Source organism: Hemitrygon akajei, chromosome 11 (genome assembly GCF_048418815.1).
Source record: "Hemitrygon akajei chromosome 11, sHemAka1.3, whole genome shotgun sequence".
In the NCBI taxonomy this organism is placed as follows: Eukaryota; Metazoa; Chordata; class Chondrichthyes; order Myliobatiformes; family Dasyatidae; genus Hemitrygon; species Hemitrygon akajei.
This window is the reverse complement of record NC_133134.1, coordinates 166,979,392-167,006,382: the sequence shown is the minus strand read 5'-3', so window position 1 is coordinate 167,006,382 and position 26,991 is coordinate 166,979,392. Positions and strand designations below refer to the sequence as shown.

The following is a 26,991-nucleotide window of genomic DNA, read 5'->3' as shown; positions in this document are numbered from 1 at the left end:
CAGGATAGACAAAGGAGAATTGGTTGATGTTGCGTAGTTGGATTTTAGCAAGGCCTTTGACACGGTGCCATACGTCAGGCTGCTTAACAAGCTGTAGTATTACAGGAAAGGTTCTAGCATGGATAACACAGTGGCTGATTGGCAGGAGGCAAAGAGTGGGAATAAAGGGAGCCTTTTCTGACTGGCTGCCGGTGACTGGTGGTGTTCCACAGGGGTCTGTGTTGGGACTGATTCTTTTTATGCTATACGTCAGTGATTTGGATGATGGAATTGATGGCTTTGTTGCAAAGTTTGCAGACGATATGAAGGTAGGTGGAGGGGCAAGTAGCTTAGAGGAAGTAGGGAAGCTACAGAAGGACTTAGCTTAGGAGAATGGGTAAAGAAATGGCAGATAAAGTGTCGGGAAGTGTACGGTCATGCACTTTGGTAGAAGGAATGAAAGAGATGACTTTTCTAAATGGAGGGAAAAAACTGAGGTGCAAAGGGACTTGGGAGACCTTGTGTACGATTGCCCAAAGGTTAATTTTCAGGTTGAGTCTGTGCTGAGGAAGGCAATGTTAGCATTCATTTCAAGAGGACTAGAATATAAAAGCAAGGATGTAATGTTGAAACTTTATAAAGCCCTGGCGAGGCCTCACTTGGAGTATTGTCAGCAATTCTGGGCTCCTGATCTTAGAAAGGATGTGCTGAAACTGGAGAGGGTTCAAAGGAGGTTCACAAAAATGATTCCAGGATTGAATGGCTTGTCATATGAAGAGTGTTTGATGGCTCTGGGCCTGTACTCACTGGAATTCAGAAGAGTGAGCAGTGACTTCATTGAAACCTATTGAATGGTGAAAGGCCTTGATAGAGTGGATGTGGAGAAGATATTTCCTATGATGGGAGAGTCTAAGACCAGAGGACACAGCCTCAGAATAGAGGGTGTCCTTTTAGAACATAGATGAGGTGGGTTTTCTTTAGCCCGAGAGTGACAAATTTGTGGAATTCTTTACCACAAGCAGCTGTGGAGACAAGTCTTTTTGTAAATTTAATGTAGAGTTTGGCCGATTCTTGATTGGTTGGGACTTGAAGGGATACGGGGAGAAGGCAGGAGATTGGGGCTGAGAGGAAAATTGAATCAGCCATGATGAAATAGCAGACTTGATGGGCCAAATGGCCTAATTCTGCTCCTGTATTTTATGACCCAATCAGATTAACAGTCTGAAGAATCAGAGTGAACCCGATGACCATCGAGAGACCCATTTCTCCTTCAATGCCCCCTATCTTGTTGGACTCACCAATTCATCGTCGCAGTCGTTGTCTCCAGCCGTGTCACCTTGTTCCAGGTCAGTAGCTTCCGTCTCATCCACCTCAAACGGCTCCTCTGTGAGAGTTTCGGCAGTTTCTGAAGCAGAATCTCCATGAGACAACTCAGTCCTGCTGTCCTCGGCCTTCTTCCTCATCTCTGGAGAATGACGTGAGTTCAGACAAAGAGCATTTCCATGGAGTGAACTTTCCTCCCATAATCGACAGTCAGTGTGACCTGTGACCCTCCCGTCTGAATATACAGAGTGACCTGTGACCCTCCCCATCTGAATATAGTCAGAGTGACCTGTGACCCCCTTGTCTGAATATACAGTCAAAGTGACCTGTGACCCCGTCTGAATATACAGTCAGAGTGACCTGTGACCCCCCTGTCTGAATATAAGGTCAGTGTGACCTGTGACCCCCTGTCTGAATATACAGTCAGAGTGACCTGTGACCCCCGTCTGAATATACAGTCAGAGTGACCTGTGACCCCCCTGTCTGAATATACAGTCAGTGTGACCTGTGACCCTCCTGTCTGAATATACAGTCAGAGTGACCTGTGACCCCCCTGTCTGAATATACAGTCAGAGTGACCTGTGACCATCTCTGCTTTAAACAACAGTCACGGCAAACTGTGAAGAGACTGAACTGCTCAGCATGAAATGCTGGAGAAACTCAGCAGGTCAAGCAGCATCTATGGAGGGGAATAAATAATTGATGTTTTGATCCGTGACCTTTCATCAACTCACAATGAAGGGTCTCTGCCTGAAATGTCGACCATTTGTTCCCTGAACACAAGAGATTCTGCAGGTGCTGGAAATCCAGCCCTTGAAACAGAATAGGCTGGAGGAACTCAGCAGTTCAGGCAGCATCTATGGAGAGGAATAATTGTCAGTATTTCACGCTGAGACCTTTCATCTAGTTCTCCTGAAGGCCTGGGTCCAAAACATTAACAAAGCATCTCCATTAAAAAAGATGATAATATTTTGATCAAGGCACGACTGCACAGGCATGTGGACGCCAGTGAGCTAGTCTGGCGGGAAAGGAGGTCAGCTTTACAGAGCAGAGGGAGACAGAGTAGGAAGGCTTTGGCTCAACGGAGCTTCAGCGATAACGGGTTGAGGTGAGGTAAGATACTTGTGAAGAATAGGAATAGGAAGTATGTCTGTGAGGCCGGTGTTCTGTACCGGGTGTCGGATATGGGATGTGTGGGAGACTCCCACCCTCCCAGACGGCTAGGTTCATCGAGCTGCAGCTCCTGAGGGACCGGGTTAGGGAACTGGAGCTGCAGCTCGATGACCTTCGTCTGGTCAGGGAGAGTGAGGAGGTGATAGAGGGGAGCTATAGGCAAGTAGTCACACAGGGGCTTCGGGAGACAGATAAGTGGGTAACAGTCCGGAGAGGGAAGGGCAGAAGTCAGATGCTAGAGAGTACCCCTGTAGCTGTCCCCCTTAACAATAAGAACTCCTGCTTGAGTACTGTTGTGGGGGAACAGCCGACCTGAGGGAAGCAACAGTTGCTGCAGGGAAAGGAAGAGGAAGGCAGCAGTGAGAGGGGACTCTATAGTCAGGGGGTCAGACAGGCGATTCTGTGGATGCAGGAAAGAAACTCGGATGGTAGTTTGCCTCCCAGGTGCCAGGGTCCGGGATGTGTTTGATCGCGTCCAAGATATCCTGAAGTGGCAAGATGAACAGCCAGAGGTCGTGGTACACATTGATACCAAAGACATAGGTAGGAAAAAGGAGAAAAGCAAACTACAGGGAGTTAGGAAGGAAGTTGAAAATCAGGACCTTAAAGGTAGTAATCTTGGGATTACCGCCTGTGCCACGCGACAGTGAGAATAGGAATAGAACGAGGTGGAAAATAAATTTGTGGCTGAGGGATTGGAGCGGGGGCAGGGATTCAGATTTCTGGATCATTGGGACCCCTTTTGGGGCAGGAGTGACCTGTACAAAAAGGACGGGTTGCACTTGAATCCAAGGGGGACCGATATCCTGGTGGGAAGGTTTGCTAAGGCTAATAGGGAGAGTTTAAACTAGAATTGTTGGGGGGTGGGAACTGAATTGAAGATATGGAGGAAGGGGTGGTTGGCTCACAAATAGAGAAAGCTTGGAGACAGTGTGAAAGGGAGGATAGGCAGGTGATAGAGAAGGGATGTGCTCAGACCAATGGTTTGAGATGTGTCTATTTTAATGCAAGAAGCATCATGAACAAAGCGGATGAGCTTAGAGCGTGGATCAGTACTTGGAGCTATGATGTTGTGGCCATTACAGAGATTTGGATGGCTCAGGGGCAGGAATGGCTACTTCGAGTGCCAGGCTTTAGATGTTTCAAAAGGACAGGGAGGGAGGCAAAAGAGGTGGGGGTGTGGCACTGCTGATCAGAGATCGTGTCACGGCTGCAGAAAAGGAGTAAGTCATGGAGGGATTGTCTCCTGAGTCTCTGTGGGTGGAAGCTAGGAACAGCAAGGGATCAATAACTCTACTGGGTGTTTTTTATAGAGCACCCAATAGTAGCAGGGACATCAAGGAGCAGATAGGGAGACAGATTCTGGCAAGATGCAATAATAACAGGGTTGTCGTGGTGGGAGATTTTAATTTCCTCAATATTATAAGACCACAAGACCAGAAGATTCAGGAGCAGAAGTAGGCCATCCGGCCCATCAAGTCTGCCCCACCATTCAATCATGAGCTGATCCACTTCATCCATTCAAGCCTCTGCCTTCTCCCCATACCCTTTGATGCCCTGGCTAATCAAGAACCTATCTATCTCTGCCTTAAATGCACCCAATGACTTGCCCTCCACAGCCGCTCATGGCAACAAATTCCACAGACTTACCACCCTCTGACTGAAGTAATTTCTCCGCATCTCAGTCCTTCAATCCTGAAGTCATGCCCTCTTGTCCTGGACTCCCCTACCACGGGAAATAACTTTGTAATACCTGATCTGTTCAGGCCTTTTAACAGTTGGAATGTTTCTATGAGATCCCCCCCATTCTCCTGAACTCCAGGGAATACAGCCCAAGAGCTGCCAGACGTTCCTCATACGGTAACTCTTTCATTCCTGGAATCATTCTTGTGAATCTTCTCTGAACCGTCTCCAATGTCAGTATATCTTTTCTATAATAAGGAGCCCAGAACTGCCCACAATACTTCAAGTGTGGTCTCACGAGTGCCTTATAGAGCCTCAACATCACATCCCTGCTCTTATATTCTATACCTCTAGATATGAATGCCAACATTGTAGTTGCCGCCTTCACCACTGACTCAACCTGGAGGTTAACCCTTAGGGTATCTTGCGCAAGGACTCCCAAGTCCCTGTCTCAATATTGATTGGCATCTCCCTCAAGCAAGGGGTTTAGATGGGGTGGAGTTGGTTAGGTGTGTTCAGGAAGGTTTCCTGACACAATATGTAGATAAGCCTATAAGAGGAGAGGCTGTACTTGATCTGGTATTGGGAAATGAACCTGGTCAGGTGTCAGATCTCTCAGTGGGAGAACATTTTGGAGATAGTGATCACAATTCTATCTCCTTTACCATAGCATTGGAGAGGGATAGGAACAGACAAGTTATGAAAGCATTTAATTGGAGTAAGGGGAAATATGGGCTATCAGGCAGGAACTTGGAATCATAAATTGGGAACAGATGCTCTCAGGGAAATGTACGGCAGAAATGTGGCAAATATTCAGGGGATATTCGCGTGGAGTTCTGCATAGGTACGTTCCAATGAGACAGGGAAAGGATGGTCGGGTACAGGTACTATAGTGTACAAAGGCTGTTGAAAATCTAGTCTAGAAGAAAAGCTTACAAAAGGTTCCAAAAACTAGATAATGTTAGAGACCTAGAAAACTATAAAGCTAGCAGGAAGGAGCTTAAGAATGAAATTAGTTGAGCCAGAAGGGGCCATGAGAAGGCCTTGGTGAGCAGGATTAAGGAAAACCCCAAGGCATCCTGCAAGTATGTGAAGAGCAGGAGGATAAGACGTGAGAGAATAGGACCGATCAAGTGTGACAGTGGGAAAGTGTGTATGGAACTGGAGGAGATAGTGGAGGTACTTAATGAATAGTTTCTCTCAATTCCTCCGCCTCCACCGCATCTGCTCTCAGGATGAGGCCTTTCATTCTAGGACAAAGGAGACGTCTTCCTTTTTTAAAGAAAGGGGCTTCCCTTCGTCCACTATCAACTCTGCCCTCCATCGCGTCTCCCGTATTTCACGCACCTCTGCCCTCATCCCACCCCCCTGCCAGCCCACCAGGGATAGAGTCCCCCTGGTCCTCACCTATCACTCTACCAGCCTATAGATCCAACGTATAATCCTCCGTAACTTCTGCCACCTCGTACGGGATCCCACCACCAGACACATCTTCCCCTCCCCCTCACTCTCGGCTTTCCGCAGGGATCGCTCCCTATGCGACTCCCTTGTCCATTCATCCCCCCCATTCCTCCCCACGGACCTCCCTCCGGGCACTCATCCCTGCAAACGGAAGAAGTGCTACACCTGCCCCCACACTTCTTCCCTCACCACCATCCCAGGCCCCAGACAGTCCTTTCAGGCGAGGCACCACTTCACCTGCGAGTCAACTGGGGTGATATACTGTATCTGGTGCTCCCGATGTGGCCATTTATACATTGGGGAGACCCGCCGCAGACTGGGAGACCGTTTCGCTGAACACCGGCGCTCGGTCCTCCAGCAGTGGCGGGATCTCCCTGTGGCCACACACTTCAATTCCACAGACCACTCCCACTCCGACATGTCTGTCCATGGCCTCCTCTACCGTCAAGATGAGGCCACACGCAGGTCGATGGAGCAATACCTTATCTCCCGCCTAGGTAGCCTCCTACCTGCCGGCATAAACATCCAACTCACAGACCTCTGTTGATACCCCTGCCCCCCGCCTTACCCCATCCCTATCTATAATTTTAATCTGGTTCTCTTTCTCTCTCTTTTAACCCCCTCACTATAATCTCCCCCCAGCCCTACCTTTCTTTCTCTCTTATTTCCCATAATTCTCCACCTTCCCCCTAGCCCATTTCCCTCCAGCCTATCACTTCCCAGCTCTCTACTTCATCCCTCCCCCCACTTCTTATCCCCCCTCGACCATCCCATGTTACTTCACTCCTGATGAAGGGTTTCGGCCCGAAACGTCGTCACTACCTCCTCCCATAGATGCTGTCTGGCCTGCTGAGTTCTGCCAGCATTTTGTGTTTTTATTTATTTCCAGCATCTGCAGATTCACTCGTGTTGCTAATGAATAGTTTGCTTCAGTATTCACTGCAGGAAAGGATTTTGGCGATTGTAGGGATGACTTACAGCAAACTAAAAATCTTGAGCATATATACATTCAGAAAGAAGATGTGCTAGAGCTTTTGGAAAGCATCAAGTTGGATAAGTCACCAGGACTGGACAAGATATTCTGCAGGCTACTGTGGGAGGTGAGGGAGAAGATTGCTGAGCCTATGGCAATGATCTTTGCATCATCAATGAGGATGGGAGAGGTTCTGGGGGATTGGAGGGTTGCAGATGTTGTTTCCTTTTTCAAGAAATATAGTTGAGGTAGCCCAGGAAATTATAGACCAGTGAGTCTTACTTTAGTGGTTGGTAAGTTGATGGAAAATATCCTGAGAGGCAGAATTTATGAACATTTGGATAGGTATAATATGATTAGGAATAGTCAGAATGGCTTTGTCAAAGGCAGGTTGTGCCTTACGAGCCTGATTGAATTTATTGAGGATTCTGACTAAACACATTGATGAAGGAAGAGCAGTAAATGTAGTGTATATGGATTTCAGCAAGGCGTTTGATAAGGTACCCCATGCAAGGCTTATTGAGAAAGTAAGGAGGCATGGGATCCAAGGGGACATTGCTTTGTGGATCCAGAACTGGCTTGCCCACAGAAGGCAAAGAGTGGTTGTAGATGGGTCATATTCTGCATGGAGGTTGGTGACCAGTGGTGTGCCTCAGGGATCTGTTCTAGGACCCCTTCTCTTTGTGATTTTTATAAATGACCAGGGTAAGGAAGTGGAGGGATGGGTTAGTAAATTTGCTGATGACACAAAGGTTGGAGGTGTTGTGGATAGTGTGGAAGGCTGTCAGAGGTTACAGAGGGACATCAATAGGATGCAAAACTGGGCTGAGAAGTGGCAGAGAGAGTCAACCCAGATAAGTATGAAGTGGTTCATTTTGGTAGGTCAAATATGATGGCAGAATATAGTATTAATGGTAAGACTCTCGGCAGTGTGGAGGATCAGAGGGATCTTGGGGACCTAGTCCATAGGACGCTCAAAACAGCTGCGCTGGTTGACTCTGTGGTTAAGAAGGTATACGGTGTATTGGCCTTCATCAATTGTGGAATTGAATTTAGGAGAGATTTACAAGGATGTTTGTTGCCTAGATTGGGGAGCATGCCTTATGAGAATAGGTTGAGTGAACTTGGCCTTTTCTCCTTGGAGCGACGGAGGATGAGAGGTGAGCTGATAGAGGTGTATAAGATGATGAGAGGCATTGATTGTGTGGATAGTCAGAGGCTTTTTCCCAGGACCGAAATGGTTGCCACAAGAGGTCACAGGTTTAAGGTGCTGGGGAGTAGGTACAGAGGAGAAGTCAGGGGTAAGATTTTTTACGCAGAAAGTGGTGAATGTGTGGAATGGGCTGCTGGCGCTGGTGGTGGAGGTGGATATGATAGGGTCTTTCAAGAGACTCTTGGATAGGTTCAGGGAGATAAGAAAGATAGAGGACTATGGGTAAGCCTAGGTAATTTCTAAGGTAAGGACACATTCAGCACAGCATTGTGGGCCAAAGGCCTGTATTGTGCGATAGATTTTCTATGTTTCTATGTTTATTCTCCTAAACACAAGGGGTTTTGCAAATGCTGTAAATCCAGAGTAAAATACACAAAATGCCAGAGGAACTTAAAGGTCGGGCATCTATAGCGGGAGAAACAGGGCTAATCTTTTTGGTCAACAATCATTCATCAGAACTTGGAAAATTGGCAATGAAAATAAAATGTTTAGTAATGCAAATAAGGTGGGAGGAGCCAGGAAGAACTGAGAGGATGAGAGCATGTTGGGTGTAAGTGGATTCTGTCTCGGAGGTTGGAGGCCGTTGAGGGGTTTAGCAGGTAGCATGGAGCGGTGAGGGTGGAAGAACATTGATTATTGGAAGCCACTTTGTAAAGGCAGTGTTACTGCACGCAGCACATTACAATGACCTAGACTGTCACTGACTATCTTAGGCCTCTGAAGTTCCCCATATTATTCCCACACTGCCCAGTCTGTCCTCGACCTCCTGCACTGCCTGGGTAAGGCCATAACCCAAACCAGAACCAAACACTAGAGTACATTCCAGGCTGTTCAGCCCACAATGTTGTGCCAACCTTATAACCCAAGATCAATCTAATCCTCCCCTCCTACATAGTCTCTATTTTCCGTCTGCCTATCTTAAATGCCCTTAATCCATCTGCCCCTACCGCCAACCCTGGGAGAGTGTTCCACATCCCACCACTCCCTGTGTAAAAAACCTACCTCTGACATCTCCCCTATACTTTCAATTATGTGCCCTTGTATTAACCATTTCCGCCCTGGGACAAAGTCTCTGGCTTTGCCTCCTATCATCTTGTACACCTCTATTAAGTCACCTCTCAACCTCCTTTACTCCAAAGAGAAAAGACTTAGCTCACTCAACCTATCTTCAAGAGCCGTGCTCTCTATTCCAGGCAAATCTCCTCTGCACCCTCTCTAAAGCTTCCACATCCTTGCTATAATGAGGCAGCCAGAACTGAGCACAATATTACAAGTGAACCAGATGAATAACTATCTTACTCCGCTCGGACAGCACTGCTTCAGCTCTGGTAGAGGCAGACTGCAATCTGTTCTGCTCCAGGACCAGGGACCAGGAGTGTTGCCACAGGAAAGCGGCCCCAAGCCTCCAGAAACTCAGCAGCAGGCCAAACAAGAGAACAGCATCCATCACCTCCCAGGCCATGCTCTTTTCTCATCACTACCATCAGACAGGAGGTTCAGGAACAGTTAGTACCCTACAACTGTCAGGCTCCTGAACCAGTGTGGATAACTTCACTCACCTCAACACTGAACTGACTCCACAACCTATGAACTCACTTGCAAGGACTCTTCAACTCATGTTCTCAGTATTATTTATGTATTTTGTATTTGCAGTTTGTCTTTTGCACATTGGCTGTTTGTCAGTCTTTGTTTCGTCATTTTTCATTGATCCTATTGTACCACTTTGTCCTTCTGTGAATGCCCGCAAGACAGTGAGCCCCGGGGGGCGAGGGTTCTCGCGGCGAGTGAGCCCCGGGGGCGAGGGCTCTCGCGGCGAGTGAGCCCGGGGGGCGAGGGTTCTCGCGGCGAGTGAGCCCCGGGGGGCGAGGGTTCTCGCGGCGAGTGAGCCCCGGGGGGCGAGGGTTCTCGCGGCGAGTGAGCCTCGGGGGGCGAGGGTTCTCGCGGCGAGTGAGCCCTGGGGGGCGAGGGTTCTCGCGGCGAGTGAGCCCTGGGGGGCGAAGGCTCTCGCGGCCAGTGAGCCCGGGGGGCGAGGGCTCTCGCGGCGAGTGAGCCCCTGGGGGCGAGGGTTCTCGCGGCGAGTGAGCCCGGGGGGGCGAGGGCTCTCGCGGCGAGTGAGCCCCGGGGGGCGAGGGCTCTCGCGGCGAGTGAGTCCCGGGGGGCGAGGGCTCTCGCGGCGAGTGAGCCCCGGGGGGCGAGGGTTCTCGCGGCGAGTGAGCCCGGGGGGGCGAGGGCTCTCGCGGCGTGAGCCCCGGGGGGCGAGGGCTCTCGCGGTGAGTGAGTCCCGGGGTAGTATGTGGTGATGTACACGTACTTTGATAATAAATTCACTTTGAACTTGGAAGTCACGGGGCGAAGGGCAGGAGTGAGGGAGTGCGGAACCATTCACCCACCTGCATGACCCACTTTCTCCTTTGCAATCTCCTCCAGCCGCCCAAGAAGAGAGTCAATGTTGGATTTAATCTGCGTCAGCTCGAGTTTAATCCGTTGCAGCTCATTGGATTTTACTGCTGAGAGAGAGAGAGATTGGGATAGATGTGACTAACGTCTCACCAGGAGGTGATGTCCGACAGGAACCAATTGAGTCCGGGTTCAATTCCCGCCACTGTCTGTGAGGAGTTTGCACGTTCTCCCCGTGACCGCGTGGGTTTCCTCCGGGTGCTCCGGTTTCCTCCCACAGTCCAAAGACGTGCCAGTCAGGGTCAGTGAGCTACGCTGGAGACCAAAGCGTGGTGACACTTGCGGTCTGCCCCAGCACATCCTTGGAATGTATTGGTCGTTGACACAAACAGCGGATTTCACTGTATGTTTTGATTTGACCAATAAAGCTATTCTTTACTCTTTCAGTTGGCACACAAAGAGTTAAACAGAGAAATTCATTAACCTCTGCTATTCCTGCTGGAATTCCAGACTTCTCTGGTGTAAATTGATGAAATCTTCTGGCTCGACAAGATCTTCTTGTTATAAAAACCCCTCGAAATGTTATCTTTAACAAAAACGTTCACCCTGTATTTAAGCTGCGACAGCTGTTTAACAGTATATGATGTTGAGACAAAGTTTGTGTATCGGGATTACCATTCTAACAGATATTTGGGATGGAATGGTAGCTTAGTGGTTAGCCTAACGCTATTACAGCACCAGGGCCAGGGTTCAATTCCTGCCGCTGTCTGTAAAGAGTTTGTGCGTTCTCCCCGTGACCATGTGGGTTTCCTCCCACAGTCCAAAGATGTAGAGGTCAGGGTTAGTGAGTTGTGGGCATGCTATGTTGGTACTGGAAGCCTGGTGACATGTGCGGGCTGCCTCACTTTGGCACAAAACGTGCTTTCATGTATGGTATAGTGGAAAATTCTAGAGGAATTCAGCGGGTCAGGGAGCATCAATGGAGAGGAATAAACAGTCGATATTTTGTGCAGAAGCCGGAATAAAAAGTGGGTGAAGGGAAGGAATACGAGCTGGAAGGTGATAGGTGAGACCAGGTGAGGGGGAAGTTGGGTGGGTGGGGATGAAATGAGAAACAAGTTCCTAGGAAGGACAAACAACACACACAAACGAAGGGCCTGACGAAGGGTCTCGGCCCGAAACATCGACGGTGCTTCTCCCTGTAGATGCTGCCTGGCCTGCTGTGTTCCACCAGCATTTTGTGTGTGTTGCTTGAATTTCCAGAATCTGCAGATTTCCTCGTGTTTGCTCCTAGGAAGGACAAGTGGCTGCGTTAGCAACTGTGAGTAAGCGTGGTCGAAGAGTTGGATGACAGCAGAGATCGCAGAGGGGAACAGTGAAGATGGTCTCATGAGCTCCTGACCAAGAGAAGATTTAATCTTCTTCAGGGTAGGCATCCCTCGAAGATATCTTAAACACAAGAAATTCTGTCGATACTGGAAACCCAGAGAAACACACACAAAATTCTACCTTGGCTTATATATCATCCAATTTACAGTAACTTCAATATGTTTATTTTTGTTTATTGTGTTGTGTATCATTTACGTTAATTTAAGCCAATGTAATTCATGTTTGTACTGCGCTACGACTGCTAAAGGATATTTTCATGGCTTTTATATCCTGGGTGTGACTGCCAATGAGAACAATAACGTTACCACTTCCCATTACGTCTGCTGGTGCTTATGGAAGCAATGAAGTTCTTCCATCTCCTTTCTGGTGTTCAGGGCTTCTTCCATTCTGCAGTAACTTCCGTTCGATTTTCACTTCTGCAAGTCCCAGGTAGAGACTTGCAATTCCAGAATTGAAAGGCTTATCATGTGAGGAGCACTTGATGGCTCTGGGCCTGCGCTCACTGGAACTCGGAAGAATGAGGAGGGATCTCACTGAAACCATTCGAAAGTTGAAAGGCTCCAGTAAAGTGGACGTGGAGAGGATGTTTCCTATGGTGGGGGAGTTTAAGACCAGAGGGCACAGTCTCAGAATAGAGGGACATTCATTTAGAGCAGAGATGAGGAAGAGTTTCTTTAGCCAGAGGGTGGTGAATCTGTGGAATTCATTGCCACAGATGGCTGTGGAGGCCAAGTCATTGGGTATATTTAAAGCAGAGGCTGATGGGTTCTTGATTAGTCAAGGGCGTGAAGGGAAATGGCGGGAGGCAGGAGATTGGGGCTGAGAGGGAAATGGATCAGCCATGATGAAATGGTGGAGCAGACTCGATGGGCCAAATGGCCTAATTCTAGACCTATATCTTATGATCTTAATACCATCACACACAGACGTAGAAGGATAGCTCATTGCTGTTTCTGTCACAGTTTTGTTTGACCAGTCAGGGTTGTTGGCCCTGAGCTGAACCCCTGAACCTGGAGGACTGATGGGCCACTCTTAGTCTGACCTCTACCCTTTGACCTGTTTGACATGGCTGATGCTACCAAGCACCAAAGCATAACGCCCTGACTCCAGCCAACATGGCTCACCTGGTTACTGAAACACACAAGCCTCCAAGCCACGACAAGGTTGTGCCCTCTTGGAGGGCCACAACAATAAACCTGAATCTTTTCTGCATTGATGTGTCCTGTGCTGTAATTTAAACAGAGCTCACGTTTTAACTTTGTGGTATTCTTCACCCCGCTTGTGGAACGTGACATTAGCTTCAGGGGGATCCCAGACTTCCCCCGGCGCAGCACGGGGACGATCACGCGGGGCCGCTTCACCGGAACGGCCCTGGGAACCAGCGAGGGCCGACTCGAGTACTCATGCATCCTGTGGCGGGGAGAGAGAGAGAGAGAGAGCAACGGAGGATCAGTCCTGGTGAGCACGTGGCAGCTGGCCCGAGACAATACCACAAGGGAGGGAGAAGTGGTGGTTGGGGAATGGATGGTAGGGATGTGGACAGGCGGGGGCTGAAGCGAGCAGAGGAACTATGGGAACACCTGGACAGTCAGACGAAGACTATCCCTTCGGCCTGCACGTGTCTCCACTCTCTGTATCATTGAGAGCCTAACAGCCTCTCGAGCACTCCTATCATCGCTAAGCCACCTCAAGAGCCATGAAGTAATGTTGCAGCTGTACAAAACTCCAGCTAAACCACTCTTGGAGTATCGTGCTCAGTTCTGGTCACCTCATTAGAGGAAGGATGTGGAGGCTTTAGAGAGGGTGCAGAGGAGATGTATCCGAGATCATGTCTTATGAAGATAGGTTGAGCGAGCTGGGGCTTTTCTCTTTGGAGTGAAGGAGGATGAGAGGTGACTTGATAGAGGTGTACAAGCTAATAAGAGGCTTCGAGCGAGAGGGCAGCCTTGCCCAGACCGGAAATGGCTATTACAAGGGAACATAATTTTACGGTGATTGGGAGGGAGGGATGTCAGAGGTAGATTTTATTTTTACACACAGCATGGTGGGTGTGTGGAATGCCCTGCCGGGGTGGTGATGGAGGCAGATACATTAGGGGCATTTAAGAAACTGTTAGGTGGGCACCCGGGAGAAGGAGGAGGATTTTGTCTCTCCAGTCTGACCCATCTGTCCACAGCCCCATTTAATCACATTAGTAGCCACCAGAAACCACAGCTTTACGTGGAAAAAACAGAACATTGTGGAGCACACTCGATGGGCTGAATGGCCTGATTCTGCTCCCATGTCTTATGGAAGTTACCCTCTTGGGTGGGGAATAGGGGAGAGGCAGAGAGGAGTTGTAAATACAGAATCAGAAGCAGCTGGATAGGGTTACAATTCAGCTGGCTCAATCATGGCACCATGCTTCCCACCATTAAGGACGTCTTCGAAAGGCACAACAGTGCATTTTACAGTCGTCAGTGTATTAGTTTTGAAGTGTGGCCAGTGCTATAACATGTGCAGCTAATACATACACAACAAGATCCCACTAACTGCAAAACGACAGCATCTCTACTTTCCTGGAAGTTCGTGCAGAATTTGGCACGTCACCAACACAAGTTTCACCAGATGCACAGTGGAGAGTGTTCTGACTGGTTGCATCATAGCCTGGTGTCAAAACACTCATTGCCTGGAATGGAAATGGCTACAGAAGGTGGGTAGAGCCTAGTCCATCACAGGAAAAGCCCTCCCTACCACTGTGCACATCGACATGGAGAGCTACCACACAAAAGTAGTATCCATCATCAAGGACTCCAACCATTCAGGCCGTGCTCTCTTCTCACTCCTACCATCGGGCAGGAGGTACAGGAGCCTCAGGTTCCAGCTTCCTTAGTTTCAGGAATAGTTATTACCCTAGAACCATCAGACACCTGAACCAGAGTGAAAAACTTCATTCAAACAACTCCGAACCACTTTTATGACCTACAGACTCACTTCCAAGGACTCTACAACTCACGTTCTCAGTATTCTTTTATTTGCACAACTTGTCTTCTTTTGGACATTAGTTGCTTGTCTATCATTGTTTATAGAACATAGGACAATACAGCACAGTACAGGCCCTTCGGCCCACAACGTTGTGCTGACCCTTAAACCTTGCCTCCCATATAACCCCCCACCTTAAATTCCTCCATATACCTGTCTAACAGTCTCTTAAACTTCACTGGTGTATCTGCCTCCACCACTGACTCAGGCAGTGCATTCCACACACTAACTAACCATTCTCTGAGTAAAAAACCTTCCTCTAATATCCCCGTTGAACTTCCCTCCCCTTACCTTAAAGCCATGTCCTCTTGTACTGAGCAGTGGTACCCTGGGGAAGAGGCACTGGCTGTCCACTCTGTCTATTCCTCTTAATATCTTGTACACCTCTATCATGTCTCCTCTCATCCTCCTTCTCTCCAAAGAGTAAAACCCTAGCTCCCTTAATCTCTGATCATAATCCATCCTCTCTAAACCAGGCAGCAACCTGGTAAATCTCCTCAGTTTATGTATAGTTTTTTTTGTAGATTCTATCTCGTTACTTTGCTTTTCCTACAAATACTTGCAAGAAAATGAATCTCAAGGTAGGATATGGTAACGTGTAAGTACTTCGATAATAAACTTACTTTGAGCTTTGAACTTCCTGTCCAAATATAGATATTCTTGGCCACGTGGTACTCCTGTGCTCCTATAATGGAACCTTCAGTCCACATTTATGAGGGTGGAATTTGAACTCAGTACCCACAGGACCCATAATGGACCCTTTATCTAAAAAGGGTGTGCTGGTGTTGGAGAGGATCCAGAGGAGGTTCACAAGAACAATCCTGGGATGAAAGGGTTAATGTATGAGGAGTGTTTAATGGCTCTGTGCCTGTACATGCTAGAGTCTGGAACAATGTGGGGGGTGGGGGAGGGGTAGAAATCTCACTGAAACCTATTGAGTATTGAAAAGTCTAGTTAGAGTGGATGTGGAGAGGATGTTTCCTATAGTGGGGGAGTCTAGGACCAGAGGACACAGATAGAGTGGATGTGGAGAGGATGTTTCCTATAGTGGGGGAGTCTAGGACCAGAGGACACAGATAGAGTGGATGTGGAGAGGATGTTTCCTATAGTGGGGGAGTCTAGGACCAGAGGACACAGATAGAGTGGATGTGGAGAGGATGTTTCCTATAGTGGGGGAGTCTAGGACCAGAGGACACAGATAGAGTGGATGTGGAGAGGATGTTTCCTATAGTGGGGGAGTCTAGGACCAGAGGACACAGATAGAGTGGATGTGGAGAGGATGTTTCCTGCAGTGGGGGAGTCTAGGACCAGAGGACACAGATAGAGTGGATGTGGAGAGGATGTTTCCTATAGTGGGGGAGTCTAGGACCAGAGGACACAGATAGAGTGGATGTGGAGAGGATGTTTCCTGCAGTGGGGGAGTCTAGGACCAGAGGACACAGATAGAGTGGATGTGGAGAGGATGTTTCCTGCAGTGGGGGAGTCTAGGACCAGAGGGCACAGATAGAGTGAATGTGGAGAGGATGTTTCCGATAGTGGGGGAATCTAGGAGCAGAGGACACAGATAGAGTGGATGTGGAGAGGATGTTTCCTGCAGTGGGGGAGTCTAGGACCAGAGGACACAGATAGAGTGGATGTGGAGAGGATGTTTCCTGCAGTGGGGGAGTCTAGGAGCAGAGGGCACAGACAGAGTGGATGTGGAGAGGATGTTTCCTATAGTGGGGATTCTAGGACCAGAGGACACAGATAGAGTGGATGTGGAGAGGATGTTTCCTGCAGTGGGGGAGTCTAGGACCAGAGGGCACAGATAGAGTGGATGTGGAGAGGATGTTTCCTGCAGTGGGGGAGTCTAGGACCAGAGGGCACAGATAGAGTGGATGTGGAGAGGATGTTTCCGATAGTGGGGGAGTCTAGGACCAGAGGACACGGATAGAGTGGATGTGGAGAGGATGTTTCCTGCAGTGGGGGAGTCTAGGAGCAGAGGGCACAAACAGAGTGGATGTGGAGAGGATGTTTCCTATAGTGGGGGGGGGGGGGGGGTCTAGGACCAGAGGACACAGATAGAGTGGATGTGGAGAGGATGTTTCCTGCAGTGGGGGAGTCTAGGAGCAGAGGGCACAGACAGAGTGGATGTGGAGAGGATGTTTCCTGCAGTGGGGGAGTCTAGGAGCAGAGGGCACAGACAGAGTGGATGTTTCCAATAGAGGGGGAGCCTAGGTCCAATGGGCACAGGCTCAGAATAGAAGAAATCCCTTTAGAACAGGGATGAAGAGGAATCTTTTTAGCCAGAGGGTACTGAATCCATGGAATTCATTGGCACGGACGGCTGTGGAGGCCAAATCATTGGGTATATTTAAAATGGAGGTTGATAGGTTCTTGATTAGTAAGGGTTTCAAAGGTTATGAGGGGAAGGCAGGAGAATAGGGTTGAGTAATAAACAAATTGAATAATAAATCCGCCATGATGGAGCAGACTTGATGGGCTGAATGGCCTAATTCTGGTAAGACCCAGAGATGAGGGAGCACCCAAGCCAGAGCTGCCTGCAGCTTTTGTAATGGATGCACAGGACTCTCGTTGCAATCAGATCAGGAGGACTGAATAGCGGCAGAATCAAACCAGACCGTACCTTTCGTAGAAATCATCCCTGAAGTAATCATAAGCAAAGTCGTAGCTGGTGCTTAGAGGAGAAAGGAGACAAGGTTAATCACTGGAAGCAAAAGTGTAAACAGTCACACAGCACAGAAACAGGCCCTTCTGCCCATCACAGCAATGCTGACCTCCCTGACCCTCAGCACTAATCCACTTGCCCATGGCAGAACCGTATCCTTCTCTGCCTTGCCTATTTAAGTGTCTTTTAAACATTGTGGTTGTGTCAGATTCCACCTCCTCTTCAGGCAGTGCTTTCTGGATATCAACCACTCTCGGTGTACGTAGGACATGATGGAATGGCAGAGCAGACTCGATGAGCCATATAGCCTAATTCTGTTCCTGTGTCTTATGGAGAGAGGTCGGTGTCATTACAAACCCCAGCATGGACAGGTAGGGGCGAATGGCTGCGTTGCCGACTCAGGCCAGTTCAGGTAACAACAGTGCTGCCCCCACGGGTCACCAGACGCAGTAACGGTCAGCGGATTGATGGTACCTGTACAGAGTAGAACTGGGGCGCTTCAGTCCCTTGGGTCTATTGGGTTTGGGTTCACCGGCCATGTTAATATCTGTGGGAGAGAAACAAAGCCAGATGTGTCATAAATTGCCTGTCGCACACAAGATGTTCAGTTTGTGGCCAGCTGTCAGCTCACCTAGTCCATTCCCTATAGAGTTACAGCAATGGATGTTGACAAGGCCTTTAATGTGCGTATGCTCTGTTCTAGTGCTGAGACATCACACCCAGACAGATCACACAAATTTATCCATGAGGAGCAGGAGAAGGTCACTAGATCCCTCAAGATGTGCTGCCATTGGAGACTAACCCCCAGAATGAAAGGGTTAATGTATGAGGAGTGTTTGATGGCTCTAGGCCTGTACTCACTGGAGCTTAGAAACATGAGGGAGGATCTAATTGAAATCTATTGAATATTGAAAGACCTAGATAGAGTGGACATGGGGGAATCTCGGACCAGAGGGCACAGACTCAGAATATAAGGACGTCCCTTTAGAACAGAGATGAGGAGGAATTTCTTCAGCCAGAGGGAGGTGACTCTGTGGAATTCATTGCTACAGGCATCTGTGGAGGCCAAGTCACTGGGTATATTTAAAGCAGAGGTGGATAGGCTCTTGATTAGTCAGGGTCCCTAAGGGGAGAAGGCAGGAGAGTGGGGGTGAGAGGGATAATAAATCAGCCATAATTGGTGGAGAAGACTCGATGGGCCAAATGCCAAATTCTGCTCCATATGGCCTAAAGCAACATGCACAAAATACTGGAGGAACTCAGCAGACCAGGCAGAGTCTATGGAAAAGAGTAAACGGTTGGCGTTTTGGACCGAGACCCTTCTTCAGGACTGGAAAGGAAGGGGAGATGGTCTAAGCCCACTTTAACACTAAATAAGATAATGACTGACTTGACCCTGCCCATGGGAATATCTCAACCCTTTGGCTAGCAAGAATCTCTCATCTCTGAACTGAAGATATTAAAATATTCAAATACTCTGCTTCGACCACCCTGGAGCTAGAGAGTCCCACTGATGATTCCTACTTGGGGAAAAGGCTCACCGTATTCCGGGTGAAATGTGTGACCCCTTACAAGTTTGAAATTCCCCCTTCCTTTTCACATTCAAAGTAAAGTCAAAAGAATCTGAACAAATCAATCTGAATTGGGGGCATAACTTTAAGGTGATTGGAGGAAAGTACATGGAGGGACCTCAGAGATAATTGTTTACACACAGAGTGATGGGTGCGTGTAACAGCCCGCCAGTGCTGGTGGTAAGTAGAGGCAGCTACACTTGGGGCATTTACGAGGCATGTGGATGAAAGAAAAATGGAGAGTGATGCGGGAGGAAAGGGTTAGATTGATCTTGGAGTAGGATAAAGGGTTGGCACAACATAGTGGGCCAAAGGGCCTGGGCTATGCTCTAATGTTTCATGCTCTGTGTTCTGAATCTGAGTATGAACATTGGAGAGATAATGACAAGCATTTGGAACTTGCAGAAAAAGTAATAGATGATCTCACTGGCAGAATCGTAGCCGGTATCTTATCAGATCGGGAAGAGGACCCTGAGAAATGGTTTTCAAATATTCAGATGGTGGAAAACCTAATACTATGGATTGAGAACTTAAAATAAGAGCATTAAGTTCTCCTGAATTTCAACAAACTCATTAATATGGTTAAACATTCAGCTGTGCTGACAGATCAGCTCTCATTAACAGATGTGGCCCCTTGTCATAACTAATAAGGTGTAGGCGTGGCTGGGGGAAAGGGTAAGGGGAGAGGCTGCACCAGCTCAGGGAATCCAAGGCTAACACCCCAGCTCTAACAACCCCCCACCGTCCCGGGATGTGTGGTAATTAAAGATGGGGTCACCCATGGGGCTTCTCCAGACAAGGATTTCCTCACTTGGTCCATGGTGGTTGGCACGGCAACGTTACAGGTCAGAACATCAGAGTTCAGAGTTCAATTCCTGCCACTGCCTGTCAGGAGTTTGTATGCTCTCCCGGTGACGTGTGGGTTTCCTCCCACAGTCCAAAGACGTTCTGGTTAGTAGGTTCATTGGTCATTGGAAATTATCCCGAGATTAGGCCAGGGTTAAATAGGTGGGTTTCTGGGTGGTGCGAGCCGTTCCTGACGAGCCGTTGGGCTGAAAAGGCCTGTTCCCTTCCCTATCTCTAAATAAATAAAATGGAAAATAAAACTCGAGATCACAGGAAAAGTCTGGTCTTCCAGGCCGTGTCCGGGGAATGTGAGGAGGAAAGAGGGAATTCCCATCACTCGACCTTGGAGAATTGTTGCAGCGGTTTCCATTCGAGTCCGGTATTCCAGCCCCAAACCAGGAATTGCAGGTTATTCCATCTCCCAGTGGATTTGGCACGTCCCAATTGCTCAGTCAGAGTTTTACTTGCATCTTTCTAGCCACCTTTCCTAACCCCAGGATATCCCAGAGCCCACGAGGCACATCAGTAGTGTAGTCACTCACACGAGTCTAACCCCTGGGCGAGAGCCAGGGGCAGGAGCAGCCGTGAGAGGAAGATCTCACAACTTGAAAACAGGTGATTAGATTGTTGGTGGTGAAAGCACTAGAACAATTTCTGCCATTCTCCTCTCTCCCACCTCTCTCTCTCTTCGCCCATTACTCTCCACCTCTCCCAATACTCACCTCTCTCCTTCCTTCAACCACTCCCCACCCACCCCTCCTCTTCTCCCCAACCCTCTGTCTTGTCTTCAAACTAATTCCATTCCCTCTCCCCAGCTCCATCTTTCTTCTTCTCTCCCACCCTCGACTCATCGGCACCCTCCCCCTCTCCGCTACCTACCCCTTGTCTTACCTCCCCTATCTCTCTGTCTCCTCTTCTCCCCACCTCCCTCCCCATTCTCCATCTCTCTCTCTAATCCTCATCTCAGCTCCCTCCTCTCCCTGCTTCCTTCTCTTCAACTCCTCTCTCCCTCTTCTCTCCACATCGCCTCTCTCCCACCTTTCCCTTCTCCCTGCCTCCCCGATCTCTCTTTTCTTCATTTCTCTCCAACTCCTTCCCACCTTCTCCCACTCCACACCTCTAACTCACTTCTCCTTGTCTCTCTCTCTCTCTCTCTCTCTCTCCATCCCTCTCTCCAACTCTTTCTTGCCTCACCTTTCCTTCTCTCACACTTTCCCTTCTCTCCCTCTTACTCCCTCTCTGGACTGCCCCATGCCTCACCCTGTTCTCCACACAACTCTCTCCGTCTCTCCTCCTCAACTTCCTCTCCCCTTCTCCCAGTGCCCAACTCTACCTCATTTCTCTTTTTTCCTTCCACCCTCTCCCGATTTTTCTTCACCTCCCTACCTTTGACTTCCCTTCCCTTCTACCCTCCCTCTCTGTTCTCCCCAACTCTGACTCTCCTCCTTCACTCCCTATCTCCCTCCGTTCTCCCCACCTCTCCCTTCCCCAACTCTCTCCCTCTTCCCCTCACGCTCTCTTCTCCCCACCTCTCTCTATCTTCTCCCCACCACTTTTCTTCTCCCCGTTCACCACACCTCACTCGACTCACCTCTCCTCCTCTCTCTGACATGCTCCCTCTTCCCAGCTCTCTCTCTGCTCCCTGCCCCTCTCACTCTTCCCCCATTCTCCTCAAACCCTCTCCCCTTCTTCTCCCCAGCTGTAAACTTAATCCACAGGTTGGGAGATTTTTGATAAAGTCAAAGATGAAAGGGGGAAGGCAGGGAAATGGGATTCAGAGGGACAATAAATCAGCCATGACGGAATGGTAGAATGGCTCAACTCTACTCCCATGTCTCATGGACCAAAGATCTCTTCCCTCTGGAGGAACAGCACCAGGCTGTGATGCACTGAGAGGGGCAGTGAGTGTTTAGGCTGTGATACTCTCTAGTGGAGAGGGCAGTGAGTGTTTAGGACGTGATACTCTCTCGTGGAGAGGGAAGTGAGTGTTTAGGCTGTGATACTCTCTCGTGGAGAGGGCAGTGAGTGTTTAGGCTGTGATACTCTCTCGTGGAGAGGGCAGTGAGTGTTTAGGCTGTGATACTCTCTAGTGGAGAGGGCAGTGAGTGTTTAGGCTGTGATACTCTCTAGTGGAGAGGGAAGTGAGTGTTTAGGCTGTGATACTCTATAGTGGAGAGGGCAGTGAGTGTTTAGGCTGTGATACTCTATAGTGGAGAGGGCAGTGAGTTTACTGTCCCAAGTAGTCGATGAATACATTCCCAGGATTCCTCATGTTTTGGACAGGGTCACTGCCCCGGGACTGGAAGCTGACAGCTCCCTAATCTCCCACTCCTGTCAGTCTTACCGAGCGTCTGTCCGGCGAGGACTCGCCGATTCTCCCCAGCCACCGCCACGCGTGCCGTCCTCTCGTTTGTGTACTGCACGAAGGCGTAACCCTTGTGAACAGAGCAGCCCACCACCTTGCCGTACTGTCCAAAGATGGTCTCCACGTCAGATTTCTTCACCACCGCTGTGTTGAGATTCCCGATGAAGACCCTCGAGTTGATGGACCGGGGATCATTCTTGTTGGTGATGTTACTGGTCTGTAGCTTCAGCGACATGGTCCTGACCTCCAACGCGAATAAAGGCAGAGTGCAAGGTCAAAGTCAAATATTTTACCGAAGTAAGTATTCTACCTTGAAATTCATTTTCTTGCAAGCATTTACCAGAAAATTAATAAATACAACAGAATTTATGGAAACTATTGTTACGTATTCAGGCAACAATAAATATATATGAGTTAGGCAAGGGTTTTTATAACAAATAACACGTTTATTAAACACTGAAAACAAACCCCCCCAAAAGTAAACAAACACTAGCGTAACCGGAAAACAGCTGCTGTGCGGCAGATTCACAGTTCTTAATAGCGTTGCAGTTCAAACAGTTCTTAAAGCGGTATTGAAAAAAAACAGTTCTTTAAAGCGGTATGCCGAAAGTTCAAAAGCTCACAGTCCATTTAAAAGGAGAGACTTTTAAAGGCAATTTAAATTCTCTTCCACGTCGTTGTCCTTCGATCCCCGGCGTCGAACTCTTCCCACGTCGAATTTTTATGAAACGTAATGGTTTAATGGCACTAACCTCTTCTTCCACACTCTGTCCTCAATCTCCCGCTATCCCAGCGGAGATTAACACGAGAACAGTCAACGAAATCCTTCCGAATGAGAATCAAATAAGGTCGAAACCAATCCACCGTCGAAAATCGATTCTCCTCGATCTTTATCTTCCAAATTCTTATCTTCACTCTCCACCAGCAAAGAAACTGCTGGCAATGACCTTTTAAACTTTAGGCATTATATAAAACTTCATTTTTCAACTAAACTGCGTCATCACATTAAATCACGCAGTGACATGAAGTCAGCTTGGCAAATCCAGCCACGAACTGCCCCACCTGACAGGGTGGGTCTTCCTTTTATACCCTGTAAAAAAAAACCTGTCACATGACCTCTACTGGCGGGAAAATGACATCACTCCACCATCACAAGACCATTACCTCAAGTCCAGTATAGCTTCAACCCCAGTCACGTGACAAGGGTACCACTGTCACGCGTCATGGATACGTTACACCTCCCTCCAAAAAAAAACATTTTTGGTCTGACAAGAACAAAAATTTTAACAATTACTTACAAGAAAAACAAATGTATAAATTATATAACATACACAATATACAATACCATCATATAACAGCTTACAACTCACAATACAGTAGGAGTGTTACAATCAGAAAAAACTACTCCAAAAAAAAATTACATTGTACATTCAACATCGAGATAGACAATCAGCAACCACATTATCTTTACCTTTAATTTGAGTTATCACAATATTGTACTCTTGTAACATCAAACTCCAATTTAACAATCTTCTGTTTTTGTTTTTCATCTTACTCAGAAAAACTAACGGATTATGATCAGTGTAAACAATAAGTGGTTTTTGAGTTGTACCAACATATACCTCAAAATATTCTAAAGCTAAAACAAGAGATAACAATTCTTTCTCTATTGTCGAATAGTTTCTTTGATGCTTATTAAATTTCTTAGAAAAGTAAGCTACTGGATGATCAACCTCATCACCCTCATTCCTTTACATCAATACTGCTCCCGCAGCCTCATCACGAGCATCTACAGCTAATGAAAAAGGTTTTCCAAAGTCAGGTGCCTGAAGCACAGGTTGTTGACATATCATTGTTTTCAATTTTTCAAATGCTTCCTGACAAGGCACTGTCCACACAAACTTCACATTCTTCTGCAGAAGGTTAGTTAATGGAAGGGCAACATTAGCAAAATTCTTACAAAATTTTCGATAATATCCTACCATTCCCAAAAATCTTCTGAGAGTTTTTTTCCCCGTCGGAGTGGGAATCTCTAAAATTGCCTGAACTTTTGCCTGAACAGGAGCTACCTTACCTTGACCCACAACATAACCAAGGTAAGTCACAGTGGCATGTCCAAATTCACTCTTAGCTAAATTAATAGTTAAGTTAGCTTTTGAAAGCCTTTCAAACAATTTCTCCACCGCAATTATGTGTGCTTCCCAAGTATCATTTCCTGTCACTAAATCATCAATATAAGCATCAGTATCTTTCAATCCCTGAATCACAGAGTCAATCATTCTCTGGAAAGTACCTGGGGCATTCTTCATCCCAAATGGAAGAACATTATACTCATATAACCCAGATGGAGTTACAAATGCAGAAATCTCTCTACCTCTGTCCGTTAATGGAACACACCAATACCCTTTCAATAAATCAATCTTTGTAAGGAACTTTGCTTTTCCAACTTTATCTACACAATCATCTACTCTAGGAATTGGATATGCATCTGTTTTCGTTACAGCATTCACCTTCCTATAGTCCGTACAAAACCTAATACTACCATCAGGTTTTGGCACCATAACACATGGCGAACTCCAATTCGAGTTAGAATGTCTAATAATATCATTCTCTAACATGTATTCAATTTCTTTCTCAGCAAGTTCACATTTTTCCATGTTCATCCTATATGGATGTTGTTTAATAGGTTTGGCATCTCCAACATCTACATCATGTGAAGCTATAGTAGTCCTTCTCGGAACATCTGGAAACAAATCCTTATACTTAAAAATCAATTCCTTCATCTGTTGTTGCTGCTCTAGCTGTAAATGTGCTAATTTCTCATCCATATTTTCCAGAATGGTCAAATTAGGTAACCTAACAGAAACAATGTTAGATTTAGAATGAAAGTCAGATGAATCATCTATCATGTTCCCAGTTACATCAAACTCATTCTCACTAACCACAACAGTCACAGTATCAGATTGTTTCCCAAAATATGGTTTAATCATATTTATATGGCAAAGTTGTGTTGACCTTCTACGATCTGGAGTTTTTATTACATAATCCACATCATTGATTCTAGACACAATTTCATAAGGACCATGAAATCTAGCTTGTAAAGGATTTGTCTGCACTGGGAAAAGAACCAACACCTTATCTCCAGGCTTAAACATCCTCATCCTAGCTTCTTTATCATACCAAGTTTTCATTTTCTCCTGAGCCAACTTTAAATTTTCCTTGGCTAAGTTACAAGCTTTATGTAACCTGTCCTTAAATTTCAAAACATAGTCCAACAAATTAGTGTGCACTTCCTTACTAATCCACTGTTCTTTCAATAAAGCTAAAGGTCCTCTAACTCTATGCCCAAACACAAGTTCAAATGGACTAAAACCTAAAGATTCCTGTACTGATTCCCTTACTGCAAATAAAAGTAAGTTTATACTCTCATCCCAGTCACTTTCATTTTCCACACAATATGTCCTAATCATATTCTTGAGGGTAGAATGAAACCTCTCCAAGGCACCTTGCGATTCTGGATGGTATGCAAACGAAGTGATTTGCTTAGCTCCCAATTTATAAACTATCTGTTGAAACAATCCAGACATAAAATTACTGCCTTGATCAGTTTGTATTTCCTTAGGCAATCCAAAATAAGTAAAGAATTTTATAAGAGCCTTTGTCACAGTTTTAGCTTTTATATTCCTAAGTGGTACTGCCTCTGGAAACCTAGACGAAGTACACAGGATAGTCAACAAATACTGATAACCAGTTTTTGTCTTTGGTAATGGACCAACACAATCTACAATAACTTTAGAAAACGTTTCACCGAATGCTGGAATAGGTTGTAATGGAGCTACTGGTGTAACCTGATTTGGTTTACCCACAATTTGACAAGTATGGCACATTTTACAAAACATCGCCACATCTTTTCTTAGACCAGGCCAGTAAAAATGTTTTAAAATCTTGTCCACAGTTTTCCTTACCCCTTGATGTCCACCTAAAGGCACACTATGAGCTAAAGTCAAAATCTCATTTCGATAAACTTTAGGAACAACTACCTGATAAACAACATTCCATTCCTCACCTGCAGGAATTGTAGGCGACCTCCACTTCCTCATCAACACTCCTTTTCCCAAGTAATATCCTACTGACACCTTCTCAATTTCACTACCTAGTAAAGCTTGTTCCCTTAATTTTATAATCTCAGGATCTCTATTCTGCTCTGTAATCATCTTCTTCCGAGACAGAGATAAATGTTCATAGTCAGACTTACTCCCAGAATCTTGTTCAAACAAGAAGGTAAAAAAGTCTCTAAAAACATCCTCAAAACTCGAATCCTGAGTTGAACAGTCATGAGTCACAACCTCATTCTGCACATCAATTTTTTTAGCCATAGCTCTAGTCACAACACAGGAAGAATCTGTGTTAGAATTCATCTCTGGTTCCTCTGACTCCATTGTCAAATGTACTTCAGGAAAAACTTGTCCACCTGCCAAGTCATTACCTAACAATAAAGAAATACCCTTCACAGGTAAGCTATGCTGTAATCCTACTTTAACAAATCCTGTAACTAACCCTGACTTTAAATTTACTTTATGTAAATCACTTCCAACACCTCTTATGTAATTTACCTCACCAGTATCACTCTCTTCATTAAACTTCAACACACTATCTAACATCAGTGATTGAGAAGCTCCAGTATCCCTAAGGATTTTTATTGGCACCAGAGTAGATCCTTCTTTCAAGGATACAAACCCTTCAGTTATAAAATGATCATATCCCTTTCTAACTTGGTCAGACTCTAACAAATCCTCATTTGTGTTTACCAAACCCTGTAACTTTACAGGTGCTTCAGTATGTTGCACACAAGCATCTGGAACTGCTTCCTTCTCTTTCTTTTTCAATTTGAAACAGTTAGCTATTACATGGCCAGGCTTCTTACAATAG

General features: G+C 46.9%; 1 protein-coding gene across 3 annotated transcripts in view; it reads right to left on the bottom strand.

Moving 5' to 3' along the window:
- raly (RALY heterogeneous nuclear ribonucleoprotein) overlaps positions 1-26,991 on the bottom strand; it is a 93,180-nt gene that overhangs the window by 13,337 nt on the left and 52,852 nt on the right. Inside the window, exons 2-8 of one of the 3 annotated variants that reach the window (XM_073062179.1) lie at positions 23,227-23,327; positions 22,042-22,306; positions 17,755-17,827; positions 17,239-17,289; positions 12,841-13,001; positions 10,196-10,312; positions 1,278-1,444 (exon numbers count right to left, since the gene is read on the bottom strand). In XM_073062179.1, the coding sequence (XP_072918280.1) occupies positions 1,278-1,444; positions 10,196-10,312; positions 12,841-13,001; positions 17,239-17,289; positions 17,755-17,827; positions 22,042-22,297 (825 nt within the window). In that variant the 5' untranslated portion in view covers positions 22,298-22,306; positions 23,227-23,327. The remainder of the gene's footprint in view (positions 1-1,277; positions 1,445-10,195; positions 10,313-12,840; positions 13,002-17,238; positions 17,290-17,754; positions 17,828-22,041; positions 22,307-23,226; positions 23,328-26,991) is intronic. The other 2 variants (XM_073062178.1, XM_073062180.1) reach the window with 2 other exon arrangements.